General features: G+C 46.9%; 1 protein-coding gene across 1 annotated transcript; it reads right to left on the reverse strand.

Annotated features, from left to right (window-relative positions):
- Window positions 1-2,704: 2,704 nt before the first annotated feature.
- On the reverse strand, window positions 2,705-3,304 carry LOC309817697 (putative endogenous retrovirus group FC1 Env polyprotein; the record flags this gene model as incomplete). Its single annotated transcript, XM_082646963.1, has 1 exon — window positions 2,705-3,304. One exon carries the CDS (start codon window positions 3,302-3,304, stop codon window positions 2,705-2,707), a length of 600 nt encoding a protein of 199 aa, XP_082503089.1.
- Window positions 3,305-13,455: the final 10,151 nt, after the last annotated feature.

The following is a 13,455-nucleotide window of genomic DNA, read 5'->3' on the forward strand; positions in this document are numbered from 1 at the left end:
ACAACACACTGAACAAACTTTAGTCACTGGAGACAGACACCAAAAACAATGGGAACTATGAACCTGCAGCCTGCAAAAGGAGACCCCAAACACAGTAAGGTAAGCAAAATGAGAAGACAGAAAAACACACAGTAGATGAAGGAGCAAGATAAAAACCCACCAGACCTAACAAATGAAGAGGAAATAGGCAGTCTACCTGAAAAAGAATTCAGAATAATGATAATAAAGATGATCCAAAATCTTGGAAACAGAATAGAGAAAAAGCAAGAAACATTTAACAACGACCTAGAAGAACTAAAGAAAAAAGCAATGATGAACAACACAATAAATGAAATTAAAAATACTCTAGATGGGATCAATAGCAGAATTACTAAGGCAGAAGAACGGATAAGTGACCTGGAAGATAAAATAATGGAAATCACTACTGCAAAGGAGAATAAAGAAAAAACAATGAAAAGAACTGAGGACAGTCTCAGACACTTCCAGGAATACATTAAATGCACCAGCATTCGAATTACAGGGGTCCCAGAAGAAGAAGAGAAGAAGAAAGGGACTGAGAAAATATTTGAAGAGATTATAGTTGAAAACTTCCCTAATGTGGGAAATGAAATAGTTAATCAAGTTCAGGAAGCACAGAGAGTCCCATACAGGATAAATCGAAGGAGAATCACGCCAAGACACATATTAATCAAACTGTCAAAAATTAAATACAGAGAAAACATACTAAAAGCAGCAAGGGGGAAAAAAAAAAAACAACACACAAGGAAATCCCCATAAGGTTAACAGCTGATTTTTCAGCAGACACTCTGCAAGCCAGAAGGGAGTGGCAGGACATATCTAAAGTGCTGAAGGAGAAAAACTTACAACCAAGATTGCTCTACCCAGCAAGGATCTCATTCAGATTTGATGGAGAAATTAAAACCTTTACAGACAAGCGAAACCTGAGAGAGTTCAGCACCACCAAACCAGCTTTACAACAAATGCTAAAGGAACTTCTCTAGGCAAGAGACACGAGAGGAGGAAAAGACCTACAATAACAAACCCAAAACAATTAAGAAAATGGGGATAGGAGCATACATATTGATTGTAAGGAATGGCACCAAAAACGGAGGAGAGCTTAAACAAGCTTTATTTGGGAATGCTCCCAGGCGAGGTTCACTGGTCCGAGAGAAAGGAGCCAGAGGAGTCGCGCCCGGGTGCGGGCACGAACAAAATTTATAGGGGTGGACGCAGGGGAGGCGCTTGTGAAGCAGCCCTATTTTGGTAATCTCTCGGGTGTTGTAGCAATGTCAAGTGTTGGTTGCATCAGCCTCAGAGCCATTGGTTCTGCCCCTCGGGAAGTGGGAAGACCGGGGCCGAGTGGTGTGGCAATGTCAGGTGTCGGTTGCATCAGCCACTTTGGTGGGGGTTCCGTCTGGCTCCCTGGGCCCTTTCCTGGACCTGCTGGCCTTACATCCTGACTTCTTTGGTGTAATGGGGCAACGTTTTGTCTCTGGCTACTTCCTGCCGTACAGGGGCACCGTAAGGGAGTTGGGTGGCCAGCGGTCCGGAGGGGAGGGGAGGGCAGCCACGGGGGGTTCTGTGGGTAGTAAGGTATATGGGTGGAGGAGCATCTGATTTACCACGACCCAAGAGACTTCTTGTATGCGACTGCAGAGAAACCTGAGGAAACAGGGCGCAAGCATGAATAGGATGCAGATAAGGATTAAGGGGCCTAAGATTGGTGTCAGCCAGGTATAGAGGGTGGCTGCCACCAAACGGGGATGGGGGAGGTGGATTGTCACTGCCCGCGTTGGAGTTCTTCTTTTAAGCGTCGGAGAGCATCTACATTGTCTTCAACGCCCCCTGTCTCGTTGATGTAGTAGCAGCACTCTTCCTGTAGGAAGAGGCATGTACCTCCTTTGTCGGCTGTCAGAAGGTCCAGGGCACGTCGATTTTGGAGTGCAACTCGGGCTACTGAGGTGATCTCGCACGGGAGGGAGGTGATGGAGGCGGCAGAGTTCTCAATGGCTAGCTGGAGTTTCTTTTCTAGGTCGCGGGATGTTGAGACACTGTGTGTTAGGGCTCCTCCCCCGATGCCCGCAGAGACGAGAGAGGAGGCGAGGGAAATGCCTGTGACCATAGGGAGAAAGATGGCCCTTTTTTGTCAGCCAAAATTTGTGTGGTAAGTGAGAGAAATTCGGCGTGGCCATATAATGTGAGTTGTGGAACAAGGGTGACGGGGATACGTGGGAAGGGGGAGGAAGAGTTGACCTCTTTTGTAAGGGAGCCATTACACCAAAAGAACAAGCCTGGTGGGGCCCCCATTGGCGTAGTTACAGGGAGGGATGAATTGCAAGGGAGTGCATCATCAGTTAAGTTTGGGCGGCTGCCATAGCAAATTGTGAGGTTCTTTTTTCCTAAATCAAGGAATATGGGGACTCTTAATGGGGGAAAAGATAAGTTCTGGGAGGAACTAGGGAGGGTAGAGGTGAAGGGCTGATCGAGTAGGACAGCAGTGAATGGTGGTCGGGCAAGTGAGGCACATAGAAAGCAGTCAGAGATGTTGTCTATTCCGGTGTGATTAAGCATTTGCACCCCGTGGCGGATGAGGGCCAACCAAGGAAAAGGGTCCGTCTTGTGCTCAGGGTGGGGTAGTTGGCGTTCTAGGGCCTGTTCCATCTCCTGGACCATGGTGGCCTGTTTGCTCAAGTGCTGGATAATTTCAGGTATCACTCTGACATATGAGCGGAAGACCCTGATAGAGCCCACGGGGGTAGGCATCAGTTGCCCACTGGTAGATTTTTCCTTGTACCCCTTTTACCCATCTGGTGTCCCAGGGATCTTTGATGTTGATGAATAATTGACCCGTGCCATTTGTGGTGAGCAGGTGGGATTTTCGGAGCGAGCTCCTGGTATCTAGTTTTGCCACATGGATGTTACATGAGTGATAGGGGCACCCCCCATAGGTCTCACCCCACCATTGACAGTAGTCTCTTGTCTGATCGTAAGTGAAGCAGACAGTAGGGGTGGACCAACCCAGGGGAACACCTTCAATGTTAGAGATGGGGATCTGGACTGTCACCAGGGCATGGCACCCATCTCGTTGGCAGTCTCCCATGCCCAGGACTCTTGCGTGGGTCTGACCTTTAGCTTGCCATGTCCAGTGGACCTGGAAGCGCCATAGGGACATCTGGTGAATCCTGGGTGGCAGGAGGAGCAGCAGGAGGAGAGACAGGGTGACGGACAAGCCGTAGTCTCGTGGGACCCAGCAGTAGGGCCATCCAAGCCTCTGGAATTGGGGCCATTTTAAGGCGGGAGACATGGTACCAGAAGGGGTGTCCCAAGAGTTTAGCTGTCATGGGATTGGTCACCGTATGGGGGCCTGTCCCCCATAGCTTGAGAGATTGGGGGTGTAATTCTTTGAGGAGGACGCTATCGCTGGGTTGTAGAGGGAGAGAGGAAGTTTCAGAGGCAGTGACCGTCGGCAGGTTGTGGTCAGCATGTTCACGGAGAAGGTGGTGAAGCAGAGACAGGTAGGGGAGGTAGGAAGCTAGGGGTGGGTTTGGGGTTGGTAGGTTATGGAGGAGAAAAGGGCAGCCATAGAGCAGTTCGAATGGACTGAGACCAGTAGGGGTCCGAGGTGAGGCTCGGATTCGGGTGAGGGCAAGAGGGAGCAGATCGGGCCATGAGATACAGACCTCAAGGGAGAGCTTGGTGGGGTGGTCTTTCAAGATTCTGTTGGCATGCTCAGCCTTACTGGATGACTTGGGGTCATGGACGTGGAGTCTCCAGGTGATCTGAAGAGCCTCGGATACCTGCTGAACCACCTGAGAGACGAAGGTGGGTCCGTTGTCCGACTGGATGGAGATCCACAGGCCAAATCAGGGGATGATATGTTGGAGAAGGATGGTGGTGACCATATCTGCCATTTCTCGGGCCGTTGGGAAGGCCTCGATCCAACCTGAAAAGGTGTCAACGAGAGTGAGCAAATATCAGAAGCGTTTACAGAGGGGCATGTGGGTGAAGTCAATCTGCCAGTCCTCGCCAGGTTGGTGTCCGCATATCTGGTGAGCAGGGATTTGGGGCCATAGACCTCCTTGTGGAGAGATGGACGCGCAAGTCTGGCAAGCCGCGCGAGTTTTTGAGATGGCATCTCTGAGTCCAGGCATGTAAAAGAGGGGATCTAGGAAATGGAAAATCATCTTCGGGCCAATGTGTAGGGACTTGTGAATGTCTGATAGGAGGCTGGCCTCTTGGGCTGAAGGGAGGGCAACTTTGTTGTCCATAAAAATCCATCCTTTTTTGGCCTTGTGGTCCCCTTTGGATAGTAGGGCTGTCTCTTCGTGGGGGTCATATGCAGGTCAGATTGAGGTGGTGAGGAACAAGATCGGAGCTGCCTCTTTAGTGAGCTCATGGGCCACGGAGTCGGCCTTTGAGTTACCTTGTGCTATTGGGTTAGAAGGAGACTGGTAGCCCCTGCAGTGGATGATTGCCACCTCCTCAGGCAGTTGGAGGGCCTCCAGAAGTTTTGCGATGAGGAAGGCGTTGACCACCGGGGAACCCTTGGTGGTCAAAAGTCCGTGCCCCCTCCAAAGAGCTGAATGGCTGTGTGCAATCAGGAAGGCGTATTTAGAATCTGTGTAGATATTGACCCCTTTGCCCTTAGAGAGGTCAAGGGTGCAGGTGAGTGCTATCAGTTCAGCCCTTTGAGAGGTTGTTCCTTCTGGGAGGCGGTTGGCCTCGATAACGTTTGAGATGGTTACTACCACATAGGCTGCCTGGTGGTGTCCGTCGGGACCGAGTATTGAGCTGCCATCTACGAAGATGGTGCAGTCCGGGTTTAACAGTGGAGTATCAAAGAGTCCCTCCCTCGGCGGGCTGAGGGCCTCTATGACTTGGGGGTAGGAGTGGAAAGGGGAGGTCCCGGAATCGAAGATAAGCAAGAGGGAGGCCAGGTTTAGGCGCGGGGAGAGGTCGAGGGAGATAGCAGGGTTTTCAATGAACAGCAGGTAGAATTCCTGGATGCGGGAGGGGCCCAAGAGAGAGACTTATGGCCGAAGAGGTCGGCCAGTCGGTGGGAGGAAAATACAGTCAGCGGGCGGGCCAGGGTCAGTTTGAGTGTTTGTTTGGACAACTCGGCTGCTGCTGCCAAAGCTCAGAGGCATGGTTGCCATCCCTGCATGGTTGGGTCAAGTTGTTTGGAGAGGTAGGCCACAGGGCGATAGGAAGGCCCTACAGGCTGGGCAAGAAGTCCAGTAGCTATTCCAATCCGTTCATCTACAAAGAGGTGGAAAGGACGGTCTGGGTTAGGCAGAGAAAGGGGAGGGGAGGATATCAGGGTGTCTCTGAGGGTGAGAAAGGCCAGTCAAACAGTGGAGGGAGAGGTAAGGGGTCCTTGGGGGGTTTCTTTAGCAGCTAAATATAGGGGCTTAGCAAGAATAGCAAAGTTAGGGATCCAGTGTCGGAAAAATCCTATTAGGCCCAGAAAGGAGAGAATCTGGTCAGCTGTCACTGGAGGTTGGAGGTCGCGGATGGCCTGGGTGTGGTCAGCTGTCAGGCTCTTTGTTGTGGGGGTAAGGTGAATCCCAAGGTAGGTTACTGAGGGTGTAGACAGTTGGGTCTTGGCTGGAGAGACCCGATAGCCGTGAGAGCCGAGATAATTGAGGAGGTCAGAAGTGTGCTGTTTTGAGAGGCTGAGAGATGGGCTACAGAGGAGGAGGTCATCCACGTATTGGAGGACTATAGTGGGCATGAGAGGGCAGGAAGCAAGATCCCGCGCCAGAGCCTGGCCAAAGAGGTGGGGGCTATCGTGGAAGCCCTGGGGAAGAACCATCCAGGTAAGCTGGCGGGAAGCCTGGGTATCCGGATCTGTCCAGGTGAAAGCAAAAGGGAAGTAGGAATCAGGGTGCAGGGTGATAGAAAAGAAGGCGTCCTTGAGATCTAGGACCAACAATGGGTGGTGGGTGGGGGGATATGGGAGAGCAAAGTGTATGGGTTTGGCAAAACTGGGTAGAGGGGAATTATCACCTCATTGATTAGTCGGAGGTCCTGGACCAGGCGGTAATCACCTGAGGCCTTGCAGACAGGCAGGATGGGGATGTTGCAGGGAGAGTATGTGGGGATGAGGAGCCCCTGGTCTAAGAGTTTGGTGATAGTAGGTCGTAAGCCCCTTAGCTGAGTTTCAGAAATGGGGAATTGGAGCCTGGATGGAAACTTGCAGGGGGTCTTTAAGACAGATTAGGACAGGGGTGTGGTGTGTCGCTATTGTAGAGTTTGATGTATCCCAGACCTGGGGGTCTATCCGTTTGGGGGAGATGGGAGGAGGAAGAGAGGAGGGAGAGGGCTCCACTGCCAGACTGAGGAGGGGGAGCAGGAGTTGAGAGGAGGAGGCCTTAGGATCAAGTCTGGCAATTTGGAGAGAGGCCCCTAATTGGAAGACAACATCACGACCTAGCAGAGGAACCGGGCAGGACGGTATGACTAAGAAAGAATGAGTGAAAGGGAGCCTCTCGATGTAACATGAGAGAGGGCCGGTCTGGAGCGGGAAGGACGGCTTACCGTCGGTGCCCATAACCGAGATCTGGGAAGGAAAAACTGTCCTGGAATATGTAGGCAAGACTGAATAGGTAGCCCCTGTGTCCACCAGGAATGAGATGGACTCACCCGCTACCTGTAGCATTACCCTGGGCTCGGCGAGGGTGATGGGGGTCTTCGAGTCCGGGTGTTGTCAATCATCAGCCAATGCCAGGAGTTCGAGTGGTGGAGCCGTCGGGTCAGTCCACCCTCCATGTGGAGGTGCTGAGGGAGGACCGGCCGTAGGGCAGTCACTTTTCCAATGGCCTGCTAGCCCGCAACCATGGCAGGGCTTGGAAGGAGGCCGGGGATTGGGATATTGGCGAGCCCAGTGCCCCTCTTTTCCGCACTTGAAGCAGACCCCTGGTGGGGTTTCCTTCGGCAGGTCCCGTGGATGCTGTCCATGGGAGATGGCCGGCTGCGGGGTGGCTCTGAGGGCTTGGGTTAGGAGGGCCACCTTTTGGTGCATCCAAGCCTCTTGGCTGGATTCTGCCAAATCTTCACGGGCATTATAGACTTTAAAGGCCATTTTTACCAGGTCTCGGATGGGAGTCTGGGGGCCGTCCTCTGCCTGCTTAAGTTTTTTTCTGATATCAGGGGCTGATTGGGTGGTAAAGTGGGTGGCCAAGACCGTTGTGCCTGCGGGGGTGTCAGGGTCCAAGCGGTTGTAGAGAGTTAGGGCCTCTGTAAGTTGGTTGAGGAAAACGGCCGGATTTTCATTGGGCTCTTGGGTTATCTCTTTTAGCTTTTCAAAGTTGACAATCTTGTGGGAGCCAGCCTGCATACCAGCTAAAAAGCATTAGATCGCGTTTGCGGCGACCGTCTTGGCCGTCCTGATAACTCCAGCCTGGATCGGTGCCAGGAATGGCAGTGGCTCCGACGGGCATAGAATTATCAGTGAGATGGACCTGTTCTGCATGGTTTTGGGCAGCAGTTTGAATTCTTTCCCTCTCATCGGGGGTCAGAGTAGAAGATAGGATGACAAAGATGTTGTGCCAGGTTAGAGCGTAAGCTTGAGAGAGGTAGCGAAATTCTGTGATGTAGCAGGAGGAGTCGGCAGTAAAGGAGCCTAATCGCTTTTCTATTTGAGAGGGATCTTGGAGGGAAAAGGGAACATGAACTCTAACCAATCCTTCCGCTCTGGCCACCTCTCTTAAGGGACAGAGAAGGTTTGTGTCCTGGGAGTCGTGGTGGTGAGAGCAGGTGTGTGAGCTGACTGGCGAGGAGAGCGGTGATGAGAGATAGATGGAGGGAGAGGAATCAGGGGAAGGAGGAGAAGGGGGAGTTGCCGGGGGGAGTGGGGGAGCGGTGGGGGGCGATGGAGTAGGCTTGGGAGGGAGAGGGTCTGGTCCAGGTTAGGGTGGGGGTTGGAGAGGAGCTCTGGAGAGGGGAGACACGAGAGATTCGGGTGTGTCGGCTAGTGGAGAGGGGTCATCGTCAAAGGAAATCAGGGGTTAGATGTAGGAGATGTCTTTTTGGCAAGGAGGATCTGGAAGGTGGAACAATCGAGGCAGAGGGAAGGGCGGGAGCGTAAATACCAGAAGGCCTGGTAGGGCACCTCGGACCGTTTACCCGTCCTGCGGCAGTAGTTATCTAAATCACGGAGGATGTTGAAATTGAAAGTCCCTTCAGGAGGTCATTTAGATTGATCATCTAGAGGATACCGTGGCCAGGCCTCGGTGGAATAAAATATGAGCCGCCTGCGGCGGAATCTTGAGAAAAGCCGAGTTTTGTAAAGTTGGCCAGGAGACACCCCAGGGGTGCCTTCGGATCTGGTTTGGATTCTGAAGTCCCCATGACCTCCAGTTTGTCCCCGGGTGAACAGAGAAAGAGAGAGACTCTCTGGTCTCAATCTTTGGTCACGGCGGATCGGAGAGCAGTCAGGCGGTTGGGACGTCTCCGCAACCACCCGAGGCCCGGAGGGAAGATGGAGGAGTCCCTGACATGGTCGCGGTTAAGGACAGGGAGTCTGGTGGGCAGGGACCCCGGGGTTCGAGGGAATGAAGGAGGAACTTACTCCATTTCTGCCAGATCGGGTGGGTGAGCAGAGGTCCCCGGTCGGGAGAGGTGGCCCTGCGGTAATTTGTGGGGCTGGGTACCCCTGCCGGGTTTCGGCACCAAATGTAAGGAATGGCACCAAAAATGGAGGAGAGCTTAATCAAGCTTTATTTGGGAACCCTCCCAGGCCAGGTTCACTGGTCCGAGAGAAAGGGGCCAGAGAAATCACGCCCAGGTGTGGGCACGAACAAAATTTATAGGGGTGGATGCAGGGTAGGTGTTTGCTGTGTAAGCAGTCCTTTTTTGGTAATCTCTCGGGTGTTGTGGCAATGTCAGGTGTCGGTTGCATCAGCCACTTTGGCGGCGGTTTCGTCTGGCTCCCTGGGCCCTTCCCCTGACCCGCTGGCCTTACATTGATAATTACCTTAAATGTAAATGAACTAAATGCTCCCCCCAAAAGACACAGATTGGCTGAATGGATACAAAAGCAAGACCCATATATATGTTGTCTACAAGAGACCCACTTCAGACCTAGGGACACATACAGACTGAAAGTGAGAGATGGAAAAATGTATTCCATGCCAATAGAAATCAAAAGAAAGCTGGAGTAGCAATTCTCATATCAGACTAAATAGACCTTAAAATAAAGACTATTAGAAGAGACAAAGAATGACACTACATAATGATCAAGGGATCGATCCATGAAGACTATATAACAATTGTAAACATTTATGCACCCAACATAGGAGCATCTCAATACACAAGGTGAATACTAACGGCCATAAAAGGGAAAATTGAAGGTAACACAATTATAGTAGGAGACTTTAAACCCCACTTTCACCAATGGAGAGATCATCCAAAATGAAATTAAATAAGGAAACACAAGCTTTATAAAATACATTGAATAAGATGGACTTAATTGATATTTATGAAACATTCCATCCAGAAACAACAGAATAAATATTTTTCTCAAGTGCTCATGGAACATTCTCCAGGATAGATCATATCTTGGGTCACAAATCAAGCCTTGGTAAATTTAAGAAAATTGAAATTTTATCAAGTATCTTTTCTGACCACAACTGTATGAGACTAGATGTCAATTACAGGAAAAGATTTGTAAAAAATATAAACACAGGGAAGATAAACAATACATTACTTAATAATGGAGTGATCACTGAAGAAATCAACGAGAAATCAAAAAATACCTAGAAAGAAATAACAATGGAGACAAGGAGACCCAAAGCCTATGGGATGCAGCAAAAGCTGCTCTAAGAGGGAACTTTATAGCAATACAATCCTACCTTAAGAAACAGGAAACATCCCAAATAAACAACCTAATCTTTCACCTAAAGCAATTGGAGAAAGAACAAAAAACGCCAAAATTAGCAGAAGGAAAGAAATCATAAAGATTAGGTAACATATAAATGAAAAATAAATGAAGGAAATGATAGCAAAAATCAATAAAAACTGAAAGTTGGGTCTTTGAGAAGATAAACAAAATTGATAAGCCATTAGCCAGACTCATTAAGAAAAAAGGGAGAACTCTCAAATCAATAGAATTGGAAATGAAAAAGGAGAAGTAACAACCGACACTGCAGAAATACAAAGGAGTATGAATGATTAGTACAAGCAACTATATGCCAATAAAATGGATATGCTGCAAGAAATGGACAAATTCTTAGAAAATCACAATGTTCTTAGACTGAACCAGGAAGAAGTAGAAAATATAAACAGACCAATCACAAGCACTGAAATTGACATTGTGTTTCAAAATCTTGCACCAAAAACCTCAGGAACAGATGGATTCACAAGTGAATTCTATCAGATATTTAGAGAAGAGCTGACACCTATCCTTCTCAAAATCTTACAAAATATAGCAGAGGGACGAACACTCCCAAACTCATTCTACAAGGCCACCATCACCCTGATGCCAAAACCAGACTAAGGTGTCACAAAAAAAGGAATCTACAGACGGATTTCACTGATGAACATAGATGCAAAAATCCTCAACAAAATACTAGCAAACAGAATCAACGCACATTGAAACGATCATAAACCATGATCAAGTGGGGGTTTTCCCAGGAATGCAAGGATTCTTCAATATAGGTCAATCAATCAATATTATACAACATATTAATAAACTGAAGGATAAAAACCATAAGATCACCACAATAGATGCAGAGAAAGCTTTCGACAAAATTCAACACTCATTTATGATAACAACCTTCCAGAAAGTAGGCATAGAGGGCAATTTCCTCAACATAATAAAGGCCATATATGACAAACCCACAGCAAACATCGTCCTCAATGGTGAAAAACTGAAAGCATTTCCACTAAGATCAGGAACAAGACAACGTTGCCCACTCTCACGACTATTATTCAACATAGTTTTGGATGTTTTAGCCACAGCAATCAGAGAAGAAAAAGAAATAAAAGGAATCCAAATTGGAAAGGAGAAGTAAAGCTGTCACTGTTTGCAAATGACATGATACTGTAAATAGAGAATTGTAAAGATGCTACTGGAAGACTGCTAGAGCTAATCAATGACTTTGGTAAAGTAGCAGGATACAAAATTAATGCACAGAAATCTCTGGCATTCCTATACACTAATGATGAAAACTCTGAAAGTGAAATTAAGAAAACACTCCCATTTACCACTGCAACAAAAAGAATAAAACACCTAGGAATAAACCTACCTAAGGAGACAAAAGACCAGTATGCCGAAGATTATAAGACACTGATGAAAAAAATTAAAGATGATACAAAGAGAAGGAGAGATATACTGTGTTCTTGGATTGGAAGAATGAACATTGTGAAAATATCTCTACTACCCAAAGCAATGTAGAGATCTAATTCAATCCCTATCAAACTACCACTGGCAGTTTTCACAGAACTAGAACAAAAATTTTCACAATTTGTATGGAAACACAAAGTCCCCGAATAGCCTAAGCAATCTTGAGAAAGAAAAACGGAGCTGGAGGAATCAGGTCCCGGAACTTCCGACTATACTACAAAGCTACAGCAATCAAGACTCTATGGTCCTGGCACAAAAACAGAAATATAGATCAATGGAACAGGATAGAAAGCCCAGACATAAACCCATGCACATATGGTCACCTTGTCTTTGATAAAGGAGGCAAGAATATCCAATGGAGAAAAGACAGCCTCTTCAATAAGTGGTGCTCGGAAAACTGGACAGCTACGTTTTGAAGAAGGAAATTAGAACACTCCCTAACACCATACAGAAAAATAAACTAAAAATGGGATAAGACCTAAATGTAAGGCCAGACACTATCAAACTCTTAGAGGATAACATAGGAAAAACCCCCTATGACACAAATCACAGCAAGATCCTTTTCGACTCACCTCCTAGAGAAATGGAAATAAAACCAAAAATGAATAAATGGGACCTAATGAACTTAAAAGGATTTTCACAGCAAGGAAGCCATAAACAAGACCAAAAGACAACCTTCAGAATCAGAGAAAATACTTGTAAAGGAAGCAAGTGACAAAGATTAATCTCCAAAGTTTACAAGCAGATCATGCAGCTCAGTATCAAGAAAACAAAAAACAAAAAACAAAAAACTGAATCCCAAAGTAGGCAGAAAACCTAAACAGACATTTCTCCAGAGAAGATACACAGATGGCCAACAAACACATGAAGAAATGCTCAATGTCGTTAATCTTTAGAGAAATGCAAATCAAAACTATAATGCAATATCACCTCACACGGGTCAGAATGGAAATCATTAAAGATCTACAAAAATAAATGCTGGAGAGGGTGTGGAGAAGAGGGAGCCCTCATAAACTCTTGGTGGGAATGTAAATTGATACAGTCACTATGGAGAACAGTATGGACGTTTCTTAAAAAACTAAAAATAGAACTATCATACAAGCCAGCAATCCAACTACTGGGCATATACCCTGAGAAAACCATAATTGAAAAAGTGTCATGTACCACAATGTTCATTGCAGCTCTATTTACAACAGCCAGAACATGGAAGCAACCTAAATGTCTAACATCGGATAAATGGATAAAGAAGATGTGGCACATATATACAGTGGAATATTACTCACCCAATAAAAGAAACAAAAGTGAGTTATTTTTAGTGAGGTGGATGGACCTAGAGCCTGTCATACAGAGTGAAGTAAGTCAGAAAGAGAAAAACAGATACTGTTTTCTAACACATATATATGGAATTTGAAAAAAATATTTTCAAATGAAGCAACTGACAAAGGATTAATCTCCAGAATTTACAAGCAGCTCATGGAGCTCAATAACAAAAAAACAAACAACCCAATCCAAAAATGGTCAGAAGACCTAAATAGACATTTCTCCAAAGAAGTTATACAGACTGCCAACAAACACATGAAAGAATGCTCAACATCATTAATCATTAGAGAAATGCAAATCAAAACTACAATGAGATATCATCTCACACCAGTCAGAATGGCCATCATCAAAAAATCTAGAAACAATAAATGCTGGAGAGGGTGTGGAGAAACGGGAACTTACACTGTTGGTGGGAATGTAAATTGATACAGCCACTGTGGAGAACAGTATGGAGGTTCCTTAAAAAGCTAGAAATAGAACTACCATATGACCCAGCAATCCCACTACTGGGCATATACCCTGAGAAAACCAAAATCCAAAAAGAGTCATGTACCAAAATATTCATTGCAGCTCTATTTACAATAGCCCGGAGATGGAAACAACCTATGTGCCCATCATTGGATGAATGGATAAAGAAGATGTGACACATATATACAATGGAATATTACTCAGCCATAAAAAGAAACGAAATTGAGCTATTTGTAATGAGGTGGATAGACCTAGAGTCTGTAATACAGAGTGAAGTAAGTCAGAAAGAAAAAGACAAATACCGTATGCTAACACATATA

Source organism: Grampus griseus (genome assembly GCF_964374135.1).
Source record: "Grampus griseus genome assembly, chromosome: Y".
NCBI lineage: Eukaryota > Metazoa > Chordata > Mammalia > Artiodactyla > Delphinidae > Grampus > Grampus griseus.